The sequence below is a fragment of the Urocitellus parryii genome, chromosome 8 (genome assembly GCF_045843805.1).
Source record: "Urocitellus parryii isolate mUroPar1 chromosome 8, mUroPar1.hap1, whole genome shotgun sequence".
NCBI lineage: Eukaryota > Metazoa > Chordata > Mammalia > Rodentia > Sciuridae > Urocitellus > Urocitellus parryii.
In genome coordinates this window covers 34139351-34160570 of record NC_135538.1, presented here as the reverse complement: position 1 = coordinate 34160570, position 21220 = coordinate 34139351, and the positions used below count along the sequence as shown (strand labels likewise).

At 37.1% G+C, this 21220-nt stretch overlaps 1 protein-coding gene across 2 annotated transcripts in view; it reads right to left on the bottom strand.

Moving 5' to 3' along the window:
- Positions 1-3074: 3074 nt before the first annotated feature.
- Arhgap18 (Rho GTPase activating protein 18) overlaps positions 3075-21220 on the bottom strand; it is a 170410-nt gene continuing 152264 nt past the window's right edge. For both annotated transcript variants that reach the window (XM_026380823.2, XM_026380830.2), the window contains exons 11-15: positions 20910-21116; positions 18862-19002; positions 9365-9489; positions 5949-6010; positions 3075-4520 (exon numbers count right to left, since the gene is read on the bottom strand). In XM_026380823.2, the coding sequence (XP_026236608.1) occupies positions 4429-4520; positions 5949-6010; positions 9365-9489; positions 18862-19002; positions 20910-21116 (627 nt within the window). In that variant the 3' untranslated portion in view covers positions 3075-4428. The remainder of the gene's footprint in view (positions 4521-5948; positions 6011-9364; positions 9490-18861; positions 19003-20909; positions 21117-21220) is intronic.

The following is a 21220-nucleotide window of genomic DNA, read 5'->3' as shown; positions in this document are numbered from 1 at the left end:
TCCTAGAAGTGATCAAGAGTGAAACATGAACTGAGTAAGGCTTTGTTTTCTTGCTGGGTCTCCTGGTCTGAGATGCAGGGAGAGAATTCTGTCCCTTCTGCCAGTCTTTACTTTAAATGAAACAAATGCTGTTTAGAGTACAAATTTTCTGGAATTATTGTGGTGCCCCAGATCCTCCAAGGAGGAGATACAGCCACTGGTTTCCAGGTAGCATAGGTGGCATTGGAACCAATGACCAGAGCAAAATAAAGGACAGTCCTCAAACATCCCAGAAGTGACTTGCCACTTCAAGGAAGGAATGTTTATAGGAGATGCTAGCAGAATCACCAAAGGAGGAAAGGGCTTGCTATTCTAAACAGCTACTACCCATCTCCATGAATACCCTGTATTTGTCATCTGTTCAATGTTTTCTTACTTTCAGGGGCAAAGAATATACTAAAATAACATTTTGAGGTGATGTACAACTGATAATATTGATCCTAATAAACGCTAATAAAAATATTCATTTATTGAATATGCTGCTGATCCTTTAGATAATATTTAATTCTAGTAAACTGATATACAAATTAGACACTGGATTAACTTGTGTGATCTTGGACCAGGTTGACTTGCTTCATTTTCTATGTTGGCTCTTCTCAAAAATTACTTAAATGTATAAATCCCCCCAAAACTTGGGCAATAAGAACATCTTCTACTTCTGCTTGTGCCTCATTTATTAGCTCCCCTGTGTAGAAACAGAATTCCTTGTAAGAAGCATCCACAACCTTTAGTTCTTCTGCCATTCTCTTGACTCCCTATCACAGGTCCCATAACTTTACCTAGCTGTTCAGCAAGGTCAGTAATATTAGTGGTCAATTGCCAGCCCTCATCTCATTTGAGTTACAAGTAGCCTGTGACGTAACTACTCCCTGCTTCTCAGTGCCCATTATGATGTCATAATCTTAATTGCCTCCAAGTCACTTCTCCATCTCTTTGCTGATCCCCTTTCCTCCCAGCCTCTGATGTTGGGTAGCTCCAGAGCTTAGTTCTTGGCGATTTCTCTCCTATATCACACTCTCCCTTTGTGATCTCATTAAGTTAAATCCCACATGCATGGCCATGACTTCGACCCAGACCTGCCTCTTGAACTTCTCATGTAACTCCCAGGTCATTGACACTTGGATGTCCAGAGACATCCCTCTGAATATCTGATAAACCTCCTTCCCTATTTATTGGAAATTCCATCCTTCTAATTGCTCAGGTCAAAACCCCTGTGGCAAACCTTCATTAAAAATGCATTCTTGTTCTGTCAAACCAGAAACCCTGTACCTCTCCACCTTCACCATGAGGAGGGATGACCACTTCTTGTCACTTAGCAACTCCTGCCCTCAACAACACTGCCATTTACTCTGATGGGACCTGATTTGAACCTTAAGTTACCATCATCCTAATTAAGGCTCTCATGATCTTATCCCCTACCCTAACCTCCCCTCTCTGACATCACCATTTGGCTTTCAAGGGCCCTGTATCTGCTCTTGCCACCCTTTGCCAAGTCAGGCACACTTCTGCTTTGGAACTTGGCTCTAAATGTTCCCTTTTCCTAGAATGCTCTTCCTCCAGATATCAATATGGCAACTCACTACGTTCAATACGTAACGTGCCCATCCCTCCACTTCATCCCATCCACCCTGCTCATTTTGTCTCCATTGCACTTTCCACCTTTCAACATACCCCATAATTTACTTAACTTATTGTTCTACCCACTGAAGTGTAAACTCAATGGGATTGGGGCTTTTTATTATTTCGTTCACTGATGTATTTATCAATATACTTAGCACATACATAGGTGCCTAATAAGCATCTGAATGAAGAACTATGTATACTAAACATGTCAGACCTTTCCTTAGACACCCTTCCTCTTACTGTTCTGGTTTTCAGCCTTGCTTCTTGTAATAATCCTTCTGTGCTTGAAATAGACATTTGACAAAAGCCAAATTCTGAGATAACACACCTCCACCCCACCCCCACACACAATGGGTTAAGGATAAAAGCAATAAGCTGAACATAGAAACTGAATTATTATTTTAGAAAGGGTAATTAACACAAGAGATCCAGTATTGTTGCCAAACTGCCTTGCAAATGCCTGGGAATGAGTCTCGGCTACTTACCTATGAACTTGGGTTCATTTCTTTTAATTTCCCATATTTCAGATTCAAAGGAATTCCTGACCAATACTGCCACCTACTGACAAGTGGGTGAGAAATCAGAACAAAGTGCAAAAACAATAGTGAAATATCCAGTGAAGTCAGTAAAATAAACTGCTTTCCCCAAAGCGAGTCAACCAGGAACTAACAGTGAATTCTCAGCAACATTAAGCAAAGAAATATACATTGAAGTGCAAGTGAAAAGAATTACAGGACCTCTTCAGAAAAAAAAAAAAAGGCATCACCAAAATCTTTACAGGGCACCAATCTTCTATACACATGGCTCTTCTACTTTGCACCGGCAACTTCTGTAAGAGTTGAAATGTTTGAGACTCAAAGGCTAATATATTTGTTATTTTCCCTTACACAGACAAATCTACTGTGATATTTACAATAGGAGGCCAAAAAAAAAAAAAATCACAGTAAAGCATATGGGATGACCAGAACATTTACACTTAAGGCTCCAAGCTATCAAACTTCTCATCTTTAGATTTGTGTGAGAGATTTTAATGCCAACAAATTTGGTTGTATCATGAGTTCTAGGAAGGGCAAATTAAAATGACATTTTAATTTCTTTACCAAAGAAACATGATCAAAAACCTGCTCCCCCTGGTTGGGTAGTAAATGGAATGAAAATCAATTTCTGTATGCTGTAGTAAAACATTTTGCTGAGAAATTTGTAATGTCAAACAACAGTATTTTGAAAGTAAAGCAATTTGCAGAAGGGGAAAAAAAAATCCAAGGAAGGAGATAAGTTTATATCCCACATCTTCCAAATTTAAAAATTACACAGGAGCAATGAGTAGATGTGACTTTTTAATAACAAAAATAGTTCACTTGTCAGTTTAAAAGGCACATAGGGTTAAAAGTAATAATTCCAAGAGACAATAACTTAGAAAAATGCATTTAATTATAAAAATTTCTTTAAATAAAAAAGCAATGGCACAAATCACCACAAAGTTACTCAAGTGATTATATCCACAGGCTGCTCTTGCAATATGCTACAAATTTATGCCTGTTCTCACTAACAATTTTCCCTCCTAATTAGTGACATCAATAGCTTCCGAAAATGTAATTTGTCCTAAAGTACTACTAAAAGTATCATGAACACAGTTGGTGCAGTGTTTACATCACCTTTTATTTAGTACACTCTAACATCATAAAATATTTAACATTTCTCTTTTCCTTCATTTCTCTTATTTACAGTACGGAGGCTCATCTATTGTCACAGTGTGGCTTGTGTATTAAAATCCCTGGGAACATTCTACATTTTAATAGATTTACTGATTATTTAAAATAAGTACACAAACAAAAGCTCATTCACATGAATGTCACAGCCAGAAGAATAACTCTTCCACTAGACTTATTCAGGAGGAAAAATCCCACTTTAAGAATACATTCTCCAACCACTATTGGATTATACTATCATGCATATTTATAGTGCTAATACAACAATAGGTAAAGCCAGCTATGACTTCTTGCGTTTCAGTTGGAAGGATACAGCAAACATGAAGTGATTTGGCTTTTACTCTCTGGTTATCAGTAATTCAGTTATTCCACATGGGTATGTTTTATTTATTCTTAGAAGTATTTAATGGTTTGATAATAATTGGCAGTTTCTAACAGTTCTATCTTCTTGATCCTGGAAATAGTTTTGCACATATCAGGAAAAAAACAACTCACAAATCACTGAATGCAATGCAGCAGAAACGAGCAGGATGGTACTGTTTGGGCAAATGACTCAGACATGCATACTAATGTTCTATAGGGCCAGGAATACTGTTGAATAAGGTCTGTTTCAACGTGTGTTGTCTTCACGACTTGCCATACCTGCTATTTATCTTTTTTTTGTTGTCGTTGTTAAAAAATATCAAACCTCATTGCGGGAAGGCAGATGCAAGGAGCTACAAAAGGTGAGAAAACATATATTGCAGAATATGATTTTAGGGGAAAAAAAGTGAGCAGATAGAGACATTCATACTAAAAACCAGTCACATCTGGATGCATTTCAGACCATATGAAAAAGCCCAGAAACTAAGCCCCTTTCTTTTCCAGTGGTACTTGTTTCTAGTAACAATTAGCATCATTCTGGCAGCAGCACAAATCTAACTTTTTAAGGCTTGAGGGTGTCATGTCTTAATAGGTGGGTACAGTTGACTATTAAGAGCCCTGACATTTCACTTATATATAGTCTTGATCCCAGGAAGCATGATTGTAGAGGTAGTGGATCAGCAGCTTCAGTCTTCTACAGTGGCTTTAACTTGATGACCCACTCGGCATTTGGATTGAGCTGATACAAGTCCTTCATATAAGTGTCATCATCAAGACGGCGTTCCCCTGTTGAAGAGAGGTGGTACCAAGCTGAGCACAGTGGGAGGATGGGGTGCAGTTTTGAACTGAAACTCGATGGATCTGAAGTCTTAGATTTCTAAATACTTCTTCCTTTTCCATTCTCATCAGGCACATATGTACTCGCTAGCAGTTTAGCAAATAGGATAAATGACTTAGGTTTATTTTTCTATTTTGTAATACATTTTAATACTTAAACAAAGAGGCAAAATACTGGAAAAACCAATTTGGCAGTCTTTCCCTAAATAAGTAGGTTTCCAATTAAATGAGGAATCAAAATACTTCGTACTGTAGGCTTTTAAACAGTTCCTTAAATTCATATTCACCTTTATTAAGAACAACAATTTTAGGGCTGAGGCTCAGTGGTAGATCACTTGCCTGGCAAGGCCTGGGTTCCATCCTCAGCACCACATAAAAATAAAGGTATTATGTACAACTACAACTAAAAATTAAATTTTTAATAACAATTTTAGAATCATCTAATAGTAAAATCAAATGTATTAATACTAATCTTTACTAGCAGATTTAACATTTGCAGTTCTCTAGTGGACCTGTGGTTTATTTAAATGTTAAGAATGAGCCTTCACATATCCAGTATTCAACTAACATTTTTTTAAGTTCCAGAAAATATTGTATAAAACTTCAAATTATTTTCAATTAAAAATTTCATTTTTAATGTCATCCTTACCAGTTTTCAGAGTCAAGGAAAAGTTTGTTTTAAAGAAGAAATGAGAGCCAGGCATGGTAGTGAATGCCTGTAATCCCAATGGCTCGGGAGACTGAGGCAGGAGAATCACAAAGTTCAAAGTCTGCCTCAGCAATTTAGTGAGGCCCAGTCTCTAAATAAATGATTAAAAGGGTTGGGAATGTGGTTCTGTACTTAAGTGCCCCTGGGTTCAATCCCCAGTACTAAAATAATAATAAGACCCACTGATAATTATAAAATAGGATAAATGACTTGTTTATTTTTCTATTTGCTAAATTACTAGTGAGTATATAAGACTTAGTAATTTGTCCACATTGATTTCCTACTTTTACTAAAAAATCTAGTACTATGCCATAATAAAACTATTTTATCTTGGTTTTAAATAAGCTTAACTCCTTCCTTTATTATGAAGGTATAAAAATGAAAGCAATCTGGAAAAATTCGTATCACTGTCCATTCTAGAAGGTTTTCCTATTCTAAGAAACTTGCCTTTGCTGAGGTTGAATGTAGGGGCATTTGTACAGAAGCAGCTCAACTAGAGCCTGGAGGAAAAAGTCTAGACCATTAAACAAATCCATAATATTCAGCAACTATCGAAAAGCATGCTATATTTTACTGACAACTTCCTTTTATTTTCCTTCAAAGATATAAATAACCACTGGCAATGTCAGAACAGCATATGGAATGCAAAGAGAAAAAAATGTGCTTACCAATATTTCCTCCAATTTCATACAAAAAAACTTCCCCTTTCTTGAGAGTCTGGGCAACCCCACTATTTAGGGACAAAACAAACTGATTAGTTGTATCATCAAACAGCTTGCAAGTAAATCACTTTAACATGCTTGGGGAATTCTGGCTGGTATGGAAAATTCATAACTCAGACACACCGTAATTATCTACACATTTGTATTTTCCCATCTGTTAAATGTGCCGAATAGGTAATAAAAGTCACACCTGTAAATAAACAAATGGAATCATACATCTGAAGGCAAAATAATAAATCAGTATCTAAATTTATAAAGTTAAAAGGAAAAGTTAATCATTAATTTGAATGGCAGCTAAAATGTTATATTATCTATCTTGCATAGAGGCCCAAGTTTCCATCTCTGTTTTCACAATGAACTTATCCAGTAAGGTTTTTGTCACAAGGCTGTTGTGCTGACAACTCCAATTGTACAAGATGAATGCAAAGAATGATTCATAGGTCTCTCTCTAACAGCCAGTCCAATGTGGGAGGTACATATACTCCCAAATCATAGAAGCAAACAGCCATCAGGAAGGTGTAATTTTATCAGGAAAGTTGCATTTATAATTTTCAAAGAACAAACACTTCTCCATAAAGAGGTGGTCAATATTTGAGGAGAGAGACATGTTTGCCCCAATTTGGATAGTACATGTATTAATGCAAGGTATGGCACCCCATAAATATATACAATTGTTATTTTTTTTTTGCAAAGTCTGAAAATACAACAAATCATTAGGATAAAACAAAAATTGGTAAAATTCAGTGATTCTTTTTTCAAAACTTTCTGTAAAAGAATTACTTGAGAAACATGTAAAAACTCAGACTCAAAGCTCTAGAAGTTCTTAGGATGAAATTCAAGAATCTGCTTTTTACATGCTCTATAGGTCACTGTGATGCATGAACATATTTGTGAACTGCAGATATAAGATCATGAAGAGAAAGACTCTGGAAATGAGAAGTAAAAGCTATTAGGAGAAATAGGGCACAGAGCAGATTTCCTAACCAGCCATTTAATGGCTCATCTGGCTACCTAGTCTTCTCTATCCACCTGCCACATCAGATCCTAATTCATAGTTTCCAACCAAGAGTACATTTTTTTTTAAGTTAAATACTTGTACTATGTAACCCCATCAGCTGAGTATGAAAACTCACTCCCGCTATGAAAAAACAATGCTATATTTGCTCCAATTGATTTTTTGTGTATCTATATTTTTATTCCACTTGATAAAAATGTGAAAGACTTTTTCAGTCTACAAAAGTTTTCATATAATGCTCATCAACAAATTCATCATTAATAAGATGGCATAAATCCCGAGTGGACTGGCAAATGTGCAATTTATTGTTTTGTTGTTGTTGATTCATGTGTTGATTGGCTTCAGCAGAGAAAGTAGGGAAGAATAGGGATGAAAGGGTATAAGGGTATAAGAATACCCCAACACATGTAGAATAAAACCAGAAGTACAGGCATGAGGTAGAAGAAAACAGAGGACTTCCATTACTATGTGGCCCAGACAGACAGGTGATCATTACAAGACTATAACGTAAGTCCTGTTGTGTCCACTCTTACAAAATGAGATTTAAAATTATAAAAACTAGCCTAGAGTGAAGCATGAATAGTGAGCATTTTGAATCCAGATTGATTGGTTGTCTCTACATCCCCAAGAATAAGGAAAGGGCCAAAGGATTACGGGCCCAACTCCACAGAATAGAAAGTGCTTATTTAATAACAGCACCACCAGCAGAAAATCCAAATATGCAGAGAGGGCAATTATCACAAAGCTGGTGCTTTCTATAACAATATACTGACTAATGGTTCATGCTATGCCCTAAATATAAAAGTCACAGTTGAGTATGTTGTAGAATTTGTATCTTATATTATTAGCAAGTAGAAGGAAATAATGAATAAATTGGGCACTTATATCCAGAAAGTAAATGCCATGTAAATGAACTGTGTGTAGCCTGAAAGAGCCATTCATGTCTGAAGTTAGGCAGATCTGTAGGAAGACTTTCTAGGAGGGGAGGGGATTCCATCTCTTGAGGGAAGAAGAGTAAAAGTTGGTATCTACAAAGTCAAGGGAGAGGGTAGAGAGGAAGCTCCCTTTAGGGAGCAAAGATCTGAGAAATTTCAATTGCTTCCACACTTGACTCTAAGAAATTCTACTACCCCCATAAAACTTAATCCCTCAAAATTCCATCTACTCCCAGACCTTCCAGCCAATGTGGAAAGTGGCAAAGGGGCTGCCTTTGAGGATAGAAACCACAGGAAGAGGGCCAGCCCCACTACCTATGGGAAATACGTGACCTACAATCTGTTTACTGATCAGTAAAACAGAAGAACAATATTCACAGTGTTACTGCAGGGGAAGTTCACGCTGGTTTACTAAAACCTGAGATAATACTAATAAGCCTCTTTCCCATTTCACCACCATCTGTTAGCTGTAGAGACTCATCCCTTCTCTCAATTTATAAACTCCCAGGGAAGGTACTTTAAAATAAGTTTTATTCCTCTCAACCCCTAGCAAAGGGCCTTAAACAGAGTAGAAGCATATTAAATACTTGAGATATTAAAATTGGAGAAGCTTTTGGCAGAAAATCTGACCAAAGCCCCCTACGTTAGAATGAGGTGATGATGTTTCATGAAAGATCAAAATGGGTTATTGTCATCCGAGGTGCCAATGACCTTGGATCTCCTTTCTTTTTAAAGATTTTAGTTAGTTTATCTCAAAGAATAGGAATGGGAGGCTGGTATTAAAACATGACTCATTAGACAAGAATTTAAAAACTAAAGATTAAAAACCCAATACAGCTATTATGACGTCTAAAATTTAAGATGAATTGGAAATCAACTCCACTATGACAGTAAGAGGGAGACCAATGGCTTTCAATGGACTGTTGCCCCAAAATGGAAGTGAAGGGCTTGTCTGCCCCTAATGAGGAAGATTCATTCTCCCCTACTGACTGCAGACTCAAGGGACTGCTTCTCTGTGCTCAATTCTTCATGCTGTTTTTAAATTGGAACATTTCTTTTGTATTCATTATATTTCATAGAAAAAGTTGCATCTTTTATTTTAATACCACTGTATCCTAATTAGTAATTTTCCTAACAGCCGAGGAACAGCAATTAACCTCTCATCAACATATTCAAGAAAGGCTACTACTGAGCGACTCCCTTGCCAGGCGCAGTGAAGGAACCGTCAGGCCTCCTGCTTGAAAGAGGCTCAACTTGAACTAAACTCATTCCAATAGTCAAACTGTCAGGTCTGTTCTCCTCTGCTGGGAAGACAAAAATTTTAAGCTATGCACACTACTTTATAGTTAATGAAAAAGGGAAGAGGGAAGACAAGTGAGTTATCCCATAGAATAATTAAAACAGGCCTCTACCTTTCTTGGCTGAGAAACCTGGCAAGTACATCACTGGCTTTTAGCTCTTCCGTTAGCTGTATTGCCATGGAAACTTTCGAAAGACGGGGAGCTTGCACTCGAATCACTCCCTGAGGAACGTCAGCCTGCAAAGCAATAATGACACTGGAACAAAGCTGGCGGCAGCTGGAACATGTAACTCTGTACAATGCATTATATGGTAAGTGTGCTTAACTACTACGCATTTTACTTCACTGCATAAAAACCTTAACTACTGTATAATGTAATTTGCTAAATTACATCAAACCTCAAATATCCTCTTAATGGTGATAGGGGAACTTTATAATGCCTGTGCAGTAATGCTTAATTATTTTTAAAGATGTAAAGAATGACAGCAATAACCATTACTGCCATATTAAGTGCTGATTTCTGAGTATTATCTACTAGAGGGTGCTTCTTCATGTAGCAATTTATGAAATTGAATCAGAAAGAAGTCACCGTGTGCTATAGTTATGTGTGCATTTGAAAAATCTTCCCACACATTAAGAAATTTTCCCCCCAATTTGTCACTGAGTGTCAAAAAGAAAAAAATAACAACATACTTTTCAAATATATTTTATCACACCTGCTCCCCACTTGGTTAATGAGTTTAGACTTCTGACTATACACTTTGAACTAAAGATGACCAATTTTGAGGTCTTCGCTCATGGACTTAAAGAACATTTTATGGATTTGGAGATATTATAAACTCATTGATATCAAAATGTCAGTTATGGCACTTGAAATAAATACTAAATACTAAATAAATACTAATTTATTATTTATAACCATATGTCTTAAACAGACTTTAGAACAGCATGCACAAATTATGTTTAAAGATAATTCTTTAAATACTACAACTACCCCATTTAATTTGACCAAAAATTTTCCTAAGCATCTGAGTACCAAATAGTAGATAAGACACAAGTCCTTCAATCACATAGACATCACATTTTAAAAATGTACATGTCTTAAAATGCTTTTTAGACAAAGCATAGATGCCATTAATTTCTATGTTCAACAATTATATGCCTTTAGAATCGGGCGACACAAAAGCACAGGTGTCCTCAAAAGGCTTAAAATTGATTTTTCAGTAACATAAGTGATTTCATGTGGGAATAAAGAAAAAGAAGTGACCTTGAAGAGGACTGACTGCCCAGGGAGCATGGCTTTCCCCACCCCTGACAATTCCAACCCATGTCCAGACTGGACCCTCAGCTTGGTTTTGTGACTTCTATTACCTAGGTCATGTAACTTGACCCAAGTACCTTAGTCTATTCTCTGACCTTGACCTCTAGGATAAAAATCTAACTTACCTTTTCCTTGACTGACAAATCGCTTTCATTTACAACATACTAGAAAATGAGCTGAACAATTCCTTACCATGCCTGGGGTATCTCCTCTGGTACTATTATCTTTTTCTTTGCAGAGCAGTTAAATCAATGCTGCAACACAACTCGGGGATAATCTCTCTAGTTTATATTTCCTACTATGACCGTTCTACCTGCTAGCCTGTCCTCAACTGTGTCTCCTTCAATAGGAAATGGAAAACAAGAAACAGGTAGTGTAATAGCAAAACATGAAGCATTGAACTGTATTTACAGGACCCTTGACCCCCTTGTCCACTCAGGACAATACACATGTCACTGGCATTTTCAGTTCCCTTAGTCCATTATTATCATCTTGTACAGGGCCTTGAATGGCTGGCTAGAGTTTCAGATAGCCACATACTTTATGCTGACATTAATAAGAAATACTGGTTAAGTCATGGCTGCAAAATATCCTTCCATATTGGTTTAGTTGAAGAAAGTAATAGTAGCAAACATTGTCCCATAACTACCTGTTAGCCAGCCCAAGAATATTAAAAAAATCCAACTTACAATAATACTTAAGGTGAATAAAATGTAAGTTTTTATATACAGAAGATCCATAGAAATGTATTACAAAACAAAAATGTACCAGGAAAATATATTGGAGAACTGGGGGATAGAGCAACCTTATTCTCTGCCTTTCCCTCTCAACTGTTGGTGTGTATTCCACTGTTTGGTTAAAAAGGTGAACAAAAATTCACTACAACCACCACATGTTATCCTATCTGTACATGCTGTATCCTAATTCTGGACTATTTCTGCTATCTATACTTGGAGGCCAGCCTATACTTTATGCACCCTTCTCCTATAATCCATAGGATAAAAGCAATGTCTTACATGGAACCCCATATGATGGGCATTCTAATATATGCCACATATCTATGGCTGTAGCTACTCATAATGTTAATTGATTAAATGAATCACTATTTTTCACTAAAAATCATAGGTTGACAGTAAATTGCATTTCTCCAAAATAAAAGCCTACCAACATGCTTTCCTTTATTAAGGGGTATAGCCTTCTTCCCCTCTGAGGATCAAGGAGAGCTGAAGGCCTACACTAATAAGCATAGACCTAAGCATTCTCAATGAATTCAGGGATTATGGCCTTAGAGAGTGTGGCTATGTTTCCTCAAAAGTGCAGCACTGATTTAGGATGGTGTCAGAATTTCCAAAAGAGAACTACATCTGACACACAATCCAGAGAATTGGGCAGGGCCTGTAGGGATCAGTGGCAGAGCACAGGCTTAGCATGTTCAAGGCATGGGGTCCAATAACCACTACTACCACCAGACATACTCAAGTCTTTCTGATAGGAGTTTGAAAAAGGAAGACTACAGGCAGTAGCTTCTGAAGGCATTTGGGAATTTTTGTGTCTATAATGTTAGGAAATTGCCACATAATGTGCTCAGGGCTGAATTTTGCCAATGTGGGAAATGGCCTAGGCATTCTCCAGTGGGTTCCTTATGGCTGGGAGTAGAACATTTCCCACACCCTTTCAGGGGATGAGGCTAGGCCAGCTCAGGCTCAGTATTAACTCTTCCCAATCTACTGACTGTAAAAAGGTCGACTCATTTCACAGAGTGGGCACATTGATATTTTTCATTTGGGCAGACAATGACAGACAGCAACTTCCCAGGTCAACTGGAGAACTTGTAGTCAAACCGGTTAAGAGTGCATGGCTTTTGTGTCTGTGAGAGGAACAAGTCTCAGTTTGTTTAATTCATCCCACCCCAACTCTTGCAACAATGCTGAGATTGAGCGACTCCATGAATCTATCATGCCCTTTACTGTTGGAGATGAGCTTAGCCAGTCGATGTAATGATAGAGAGCTTAAAAGTTGTTTCTGGAAAGTTTTTCAGAGTATAGTGACAAGGGAGGCCAAAATGATATTTACATGAAGATGATAAACAATAAATGATGCCAAAGCTCTCGTTTAAATGGTGTATGACAACTGCTATTAAGCTCCAGAATCATGCTGCATCAAACTCGAATCCTATTAGTATACTAATTACATTGAGCTGCCAAGCTTTGAAAAGACACAACATGCCTGATCATTAAGCCAAACAGTCTGTTCTTAACTTAAGCCATAATAATAGTTGAATCTGGGCACAGTATAATCTTTGTGACCTTCCTATTTCATGTTCTCTGGTGTAACTGCTGTGACACTATCCCCTTTTTTGGGGGGAGGGGATGCTTATGAAATGAAATTATGTGATGCACAGTAGTTCTGGAGAAGTATTTGACTAACATATCCTTAAGGTTTAGTTACCAAGGATTTTATATCTTGGTATTAATTTCTTTTGCATGCAAAGACTATTACAGTAGGGAAAATGATCTCATATTGTTCTTTTTTAATGTATTGAACTAAGATTTTTTTTTAAATCTGTTTTTGGCCTGAATGATTTTAGTATTTAAGATATGGCTTTGTTCATATTTTTGCTCTCTAGAAATTTAATGTCAAGATCATCAGAGAATCTTTTTCATTAAAACACTATAAAGCTGATATTTTTAATGCTACACAAAATGCCTTTCATCTTCAAAAGGGCGAACTGGAAATAGTGCTTTTTTAAAAAAATGCCAGATATATACTTTAGAAAATTAAATAAGGACATTTTAGCAAGGTATCTTAAACAAAAATGGCATATTCATCACCCTAGTCAAAATCAACAATACTTGCAGGTAGTGACATAGACAGGATTCTCTACTATCCTGAACTAGGATTGCTTATAATTGGGTCTTCATTATCCAAATGCCTCAAACTTTTTCCCCAACTTATAGGTTCAGACAATTTTAAAGGGGCTTTAATATCTTTCATAATTAATAAGATTTTAATCTCCAGTGAAATAAGTTGATATTTTTCTCTTTTAATGTGGTTTTTATGACACCTTGATTTTTTTTTAATAGTGCATAAAAATAAACAAGATTTTGTGCTTGATATTGTAATTTGATTTTCCACATGGTTCCAAGTGACTGTTTCCAGACCTAAAGCAGATGCTGGAAACAATACCTGCAATACTGCTCTGGGGTGAGAGCTGCTAAATAAAACCAGAGATGGAATTCTGAATAGAGGTGTGATTTACGGGCACACAAACCAAGGCTCCATATTGCATGCAGCCAACATGAGGATGCTTCTGGTGGCCGCAACTTTTTTTTTTTTTTGCCCAAAGCCCTGAACTTTAAAATGCTACAAGATCATTCCAGAACTTCTGGCAAGTCACATAACCTCTCCAAAACTTGAGTTCCTCTGCAATAAATGAAGCTTGTGTCATCAGGCCATCCCGAGTTAACCTGCAGTTAACCATGCGATGAGAACGTTTGTTTCCTTGACCAGTGAGGTCAGATGTGAGGAGCATAACATATTTCACATATCCAAGTCCCTTGCTCTTCTAAAAGTATCGGTTCTTGTGGCAAGTAAGCCTGAATGGTGGATGATCATACAGATCAAAGTCCACAACAGATATCCAAGCCTGCAAGATTTAGCAGTTCACAACCAACTGCCCCCACATCCTTATCAGAGAAGCAATTATGGGATGTCTGATTTTCTTAAAAGCGAAAATGTGGAGGACAGAATCTAGAAAAAATGTATTTTTTTATTGATGTTGGGATTCATGCAATTTCTACTTTTGTGCATGTTAGAAAAAAGATCTGTGGTACAATTAAGGAAATATACACACACACCAAATAAGGGTGTTCCCTTACAGTTTCAATGTAATTCACATACTCAAGTCCCACTTTGGAAGATTCTGACTCAGTAGATCTAAGGAGTGGCTTAACAATGTTTTTTATTTCTATATACTATAGATGCTTCCATGGAAAACTCTGGCAAACACCACTAATCTCACCCTAGCTTATAAAATAACTTGCACTCATTAATGGCAGTGCTAGAGCTGTATGCTGAAGCCATATAGCTTCTGCTAAGTGTGTGAGGCACATCAATCCCTACAAATCAAAACCTATCAGCAAATGGTTATTTTTAATGGTTCACAATGTTATTTTCTCCAATTGTTTCTTCCTATGATAACAGATAGTATTTAATATGCTGTAGTCATTAAAAGCATTTGTCTTATTAGGTAAATTGAGTGTGCCTTACAACCTGGCTCAAACTATTAATTTACCTAGTCAAGCATATCTTAATAACATGAATGCCCAATTATGTATAGTTAGATTTAATAGCATACAAAATCTTAAAAATATTACCTTAATGAATTTTCATGATCTATAATCTTTTACTCTCCAATCCCTGGAAATCTGTCTTCTGCCATCAATACTCACCAGCAATACTTTGGCAAAGTCATAACTGACCTTCAAATGCAAAAGCCCTTGGACCTTTATCCAACGTAAACCACCTCCTCCCTGCCATATTGGTACTACTACCCCAGCTTTATTTTGCTTTTCCTGCCTGTCCTTCTAAGACAGTACACATTCTTCAACTTTTTTTTTGAAGGGGGGGGGGGTACCAGAGATTGAACCTAGGGGTGCTTAACCACTGAGCCACATTCCCCCCACCGCCAACCCCCGTTTTTATTGAGAGTGTCTTGCTAAATTGCTGAGGCTGGCTTTGAACTTGTGATCCTCTTGCCTCAGCATCCCAAATTGCTGGGATTAAAGCATGTGCCACCACACCTGGCTCAACTTAATTTTACTTCCTATTTGTTATAGTTTAGATATTAGGTGTTCCCCAAAAGCTCATGTGAGACAATGAAAGAAAGCTTAGAGGTGAAATGATAGGGTTATGAGAACCTTAACCTAGCCAGTGTGTTAATTCCCTAGAAGGGATTAATTAACTAGGTGGTAACAACAGACTAATAGGATGTGGATTATTTGGTATAGATTTTGTCTTGGTTGAGCAGAGCTCTCTCTGCTTCTGGGTGGCCATGTCTTGACCTGCTTTCTTCCACTACATAGTGTTTCCAACACTACATATGTTCTGCCTCACCTCAATCCCTGAGGAATGGAGCCAGCTATCTATGGACTGAGAATTTTGAAACCACGAGCCCCCAAATAAATTATTCCTACTTGAATTGTTCTTGTCAAGTCTTTTGGTCACGGTAGCAGAAAAAGCTAATTAAAATATTATTACCTCATAGCCTCTTACCAGCTCTACTGCCCTCTTCATTGGATCACTACTTAAATATGAGTGTCCCCAAAGATCTGTCTATGCTTTTATTATCTCATTCTACATATCCAGCTTGTGTGCTGTGAAGCACACTGTATGGCTTCCATTACAATCTCTAGGCACCTCCGCCCCTGGATGCTCCATGAACTTTGCACCCATGTAGTCAGTTCACACAGTCATATTAACCCAAGACATAAAAAACATTTCAAGTCTGTTCCCTTTGCTTGATACATTATCTTGCTGATAAAGCCATCCTAGCAAAATTATCGAACAACTTACCTAATTTACTGCAATATTTGTTAAGGACAGTGCCTTATTTATTTTTGGTGAATGCTTACCAGGTCAGGCATGATGGTAAACATTTTACAAACATTATCATGATGGTAGTCTAGTTGGAGTATATTCCTTTGATTTTTTTCCTCAGATGGGGAAAGTGAGGATCAGCAGTGTTTAAAAATCATTTATTATAATTTGTTATATATAATAGCAGAATGCCTTTCAATTCATAGTACACATATAGAGCACAATTTCAGAATCAGCAATCTTAACAAGCTGATCCAGATACTAAGTCGTGGAGCTGGAATTTGAAACCAAATCTGGTTGTCTTTTAATCATGGACTTTACTTCTCCATGGACCACAGAACTGTAAGAAGGAAATATACCAAAATGCTGAGTTTATGGTTGGTAATGAACATGGATTGCTGCTGTTAGAAGTTTTATATATAACTTTTAAAACAGTCCTGGGATGGAGCCAAGGCCTAGTTGGGAATAGAATGAAGTTTAGATTATGAGCCAGTGGGACCCACAGGACATGGATACTGGTTGGATGTGAGGAGGGTAGAAGAAACTTATGCAAAATTCTGTACTGCCTGACCCACCATATATCTATAGTATTTGAATTCGCCTAGTACTTTTATTTTTTTTTCAGTATTTTCTGTGCCTATTTACTCTCCCCATTAAAAATGACAGCAACTTGAAAAATAAATTCTGGAAATTGATTAAAGACTCTCAACCACAATGACAGGTCAAACAGACCTCCCACTGAGGGTTAGATCAGGTCTGGTGACTCCTGAGTAACACCTCATTTTCCATATCTCAGTTTGACTCCCTGTAGGCTCTTTGGTGTCTACTGTCTGCTTTCCAGCCTGACCTTGCTCCAATCACTCACCGCTGAGCTACATCCCTCTCCTGGCTCCCTGAGGGCAAGTCCCCTGCACCAGCTGCCTCTGAATACCTAACCTAAGTAAGAGCTTGACATCCAGAAAGCAGTAGCATCTTGTTAAGTGAATAGCTAAATTGTAGAACAGCAAAGAAAACCCAAACTCAGGGAAAACCAAAAACTATTAAAGTTACAGCTAATATATGAAAAACCAGACTCAAATTTCAGGCCTTAAAATGTCAACATAGCTTTTCAATAGGGCAGAGATAATTTTCTGCCCAGCTTATATCTAATTAGTTCAAAAGTACAAACAGAAGAAATAAAAATTAATGCTCTTTCCGTAAGTGACTAAACATTTCCCTCTAGAAAATAACCTTTTCACTTTTTGTTAAGGACTTACTATGAAAAAGGTATCTCCCAAGGGTCTACTAAAGGCTCAGTACCACAGTATAACTGCCTTATAGAGAGACGAGGCTATAAAGTCAATATGAATAATTAGGGCTACATAACAAGATATCCAATATTTATAATGGTGTTGAAGGTAATAAAGAATTCTAAAGTTAAAAATGATTTGTCAAAAATCCTCCCCAGCCCTATAATATCAAGTCCTACTTCCAAAAAAAAAAAATGAACAATCTTGTTATTTCACTATATCATTTTATGTGCTTTTAAGGGCACTGAAAATTTATTTAAAATTTCACAATGCCAAGAAAGCTGTATATCCATTTAGGAGAAAATTTGGGTCATATCATTACTAGCTCTCTCAGCAGGCCAATGCAGAAGAAGCAGACAAAGGCCGATTACTGCATTTTCAAAAGGTTCCACAAGATGTCAGCATGTAACTGGACAACCTCCACCATGGTGCCGAGGGGTGTACTCACACCCCAACAGAACAATAGAAACCCTTCATTTCATGATCCTATGCTAGAGCTTTGGTAACTCAATTCATAAACGTTTTCACGCACGTTTTATTGCAAATTCTGTGGTCAATACATTCTTACAGACCTTTCTAAATACTGATAGTGAGATATGTTTTGTTCAAAATGTCTTAATTTCTTTACAATATAACTCAAAATTCTTCTGATCAAATTGAGAGCCTTTGGATACTTAAGTCCAAGAACAATCCTAAGCCCTATACCAACATTAGCCAGTTTGTCTAAATTGTTTTCCCTCATTTTACAGATGAAAAACTAGCAGCCCTGTGTGGTGGCTCATACCTGTATTCCCAGGGCTTCAGAGGCTGAGACAGGAGGATCGCAAGTTAAAAACCAACCTCAGCAACTTAGGATCTAAGTTGCTTAGGGCTTCACTGCCTCAAAATAAAATAAAAGAGGGCCTGGGATTGTGGCTCAGAGGGAGAGCACTTGCCTCGCATGCTTGAAGCACTGGGTTCGATCCTTGGCACCACATAAAGATAAAATATATTGTGTCCACCTATAACTTAAATAAATAAAATAAAGGGCCTACGGATGTAGCTCAGTGATTAAGTGCCCCTGGGTTTGACCCCACAGTACAAAATTTAAAAAAATGGTTTATGAAGGAGATTTTTCACTTGCTAGATACTATATAGTCAGTAGGCAACAGAGTCTCTGTGGGAGTCCTGAGTGTCTGAGTAGCTCATTCTTGTTATATTTCTTTGCTCCCCATTAATGGGTCACATGCTGAGTCACCAAACCTGGCCAGCTGTCAACACTTATCACTGGGAGTATCAGAGGATAGCTATTGTTATCAATACATTAACTCATGTGTAGTACCAAGGCTTAGCAAGTGATAGAAAGTCTCACTATAGAAACAAATGCAAACTAATAAATACAGATCTTCACAATTTTCTTACGTCATTTGTACTCTTATCTTGCTTTTCATATTTTTCTCGGTCATAAGCCATTTTCTTTAGTAATTTCTTCATGGCTTTTCTGTCCTTTTTATGGTTTTCAGTGTTTTGCTTCCTCACTTGATTGACAATAAACTTGGGAATCTATAGAAAAAAAGAAATTTAGTTTGGGGAAGAAAAAGACAGGTTACCATTTTAGAACTACAAACATTTCTTTATTGAATTTTGAGAGGCATACAAGTTCTACTTAATAAGACTCTGCAATTTTGCATTTTTACTAGTCATTAAATCTATGGAAAGATAATGTGCATTTCCTAAATGAATAATATGATAAAGAGCAACCACAGGGGCTGGGGATGTGGCTCAAGCGGTAGCGTGCTCGCCTGGCATGCATGCAGCCCGGGTTCGATCCTCAGCACCACATACAAACAAAGATGTTGTTTCCATCGAAAACTAAAATATTAAAAAATTCTCTTAAAAAAAAGAGCAACCACAGGATAAAATTGACCACCCATTGTGTAAGGTTCCAAAGAGGCTTTGTGAAGTTCAAAGGCATAGTGACTTCTTCCATGCCATGAATATCAAGACCAAGACTCCTTTAGGGGATTAGTAGTACAGGCCACTACTTCGAATTTTCCTTTGCCATCACCTCTCTGCAGCCCCTGTAGATAACCTACAGTCCCCCTCTAATAAGAGGCCTCTTTTGTCAGGAAAAGAAAAGTTTACCAACAAGAGCCAACAGGGAGCTAGCAATAATCCAGGAAAAATTGATCCTTAGAATCATATTAATGACAATGAAATATATTTTTAGTTACCAAACTATAAACATGAAATAAAATTAGCATTTAAAAAATTAATACTTAATAACTGGATGATTTTTAAAAATCATTTTGACCTGACCTGTATCAGTTGCCTTTATAGAGAATATAAAAATAAAGAGTTCAGAATCTAGATAATATCACTTTGCTTTTTTAACAAAATATCTGGGGTTTCCTTCAATAAAAGATTAAAATTTTCAATACTATAATTTTGCTTAGTTTGTTTTTCTAAATGCCTCTCACTCAAATTCTAAATTTCACTAGAAAATGAGGTCTTAATCAACTAAACCTATCATCTATCACTATGTCCTGATTATCTGTCAAAACTTAAACTCAAGAGTGAAATGGAAAAACCATTTTCAAGACAGTCTCAGCAATCAATGTACAAAATGTGTGTCCCTTCAAATAATAGGTCTATGAAAAATAGCAGTGAATAAACTGAAGTCAAGATAGCAATAGCTCTTTAAAACAGCTCCTGCCAGGCATGGTGGCACATGCCTGTAATCCAGTGACTCGGGAGGCTGAGGCAGGAGGATGACGAGTTTGAAGCCAGTTGCAACAATTTAGCAAGGCCTTGTCATAAAAAATAAAAAGGAATGAGCTGTATCTCAGTGATAAAGCCCCATTGGGTATAATCCCCGGTACAAAAAAAAAAAACAAAAAAAACCCAATAACCCTGCCTTGCAAGTTGATATACACCTGTAATTCCAGCTGCTCCAGAGGTCAAGATGGGAGGATCGCAAATTTGAGGCCAACCAAGACCCATCTTCAAATTAAAAAAACAGAATAAAATAAGTCTGGGGGTGTGGCTCAGTGGTAGAGTCCTTGCCTACCTAGCACAAGGCCTTTCAATCAGAGAGGAAGGAAAATTATAAATGGGGAACTACGGGGGTAGTGAAAGGACCAGTAAAAAATACAAAGGGCTGGGATTGTGCCTCAGTGGAAGAGCACCCCTGGATTCAATCCCCAGTACCCCCCCAAAAAAAAAAAAGTAAAATAGAAATTCACAAGGTTCTCCTTACCTGTGTGAATAAAATGCCTTTAATTTCTGCACTCAAATTTTAAATACAATCTTATAAAACTGGTAACAAAAATATAATGTGTTTATTAAACCATTAAAAAAAGAACATTACATTTTTATATCTGCTTCATAAAAGCACGTTCAAAATTATTATAAATAATTATGCAAAGAAATTCTATGGTCATTAATGCTGTTCAAAAACATATACTTACTGTCCATAGAAGTTTCTGATACTTAATCAATAAGTGCATGATGTTTGCTGTCCCAGCTGCCATTCCAAACTCTCGTTGTTCATTGGACTTCAGACCCAATGCATGACACATAAAGAGATTCGGGGCCATGACCATTGCTACATTCATGACTGTCATTTTATTTTTCTCTTTATTATCTATGACTCTTTGGAGAAATTCCAGCAGGGCCTAAAAGAGAAATGACCATGAGATTTGTTTTGTACATAAGAGAGTAAAGCATTGAAGCAGACAAGATTTTTATGTCACTTAAAAACTAAGATGTGTCAAACCAC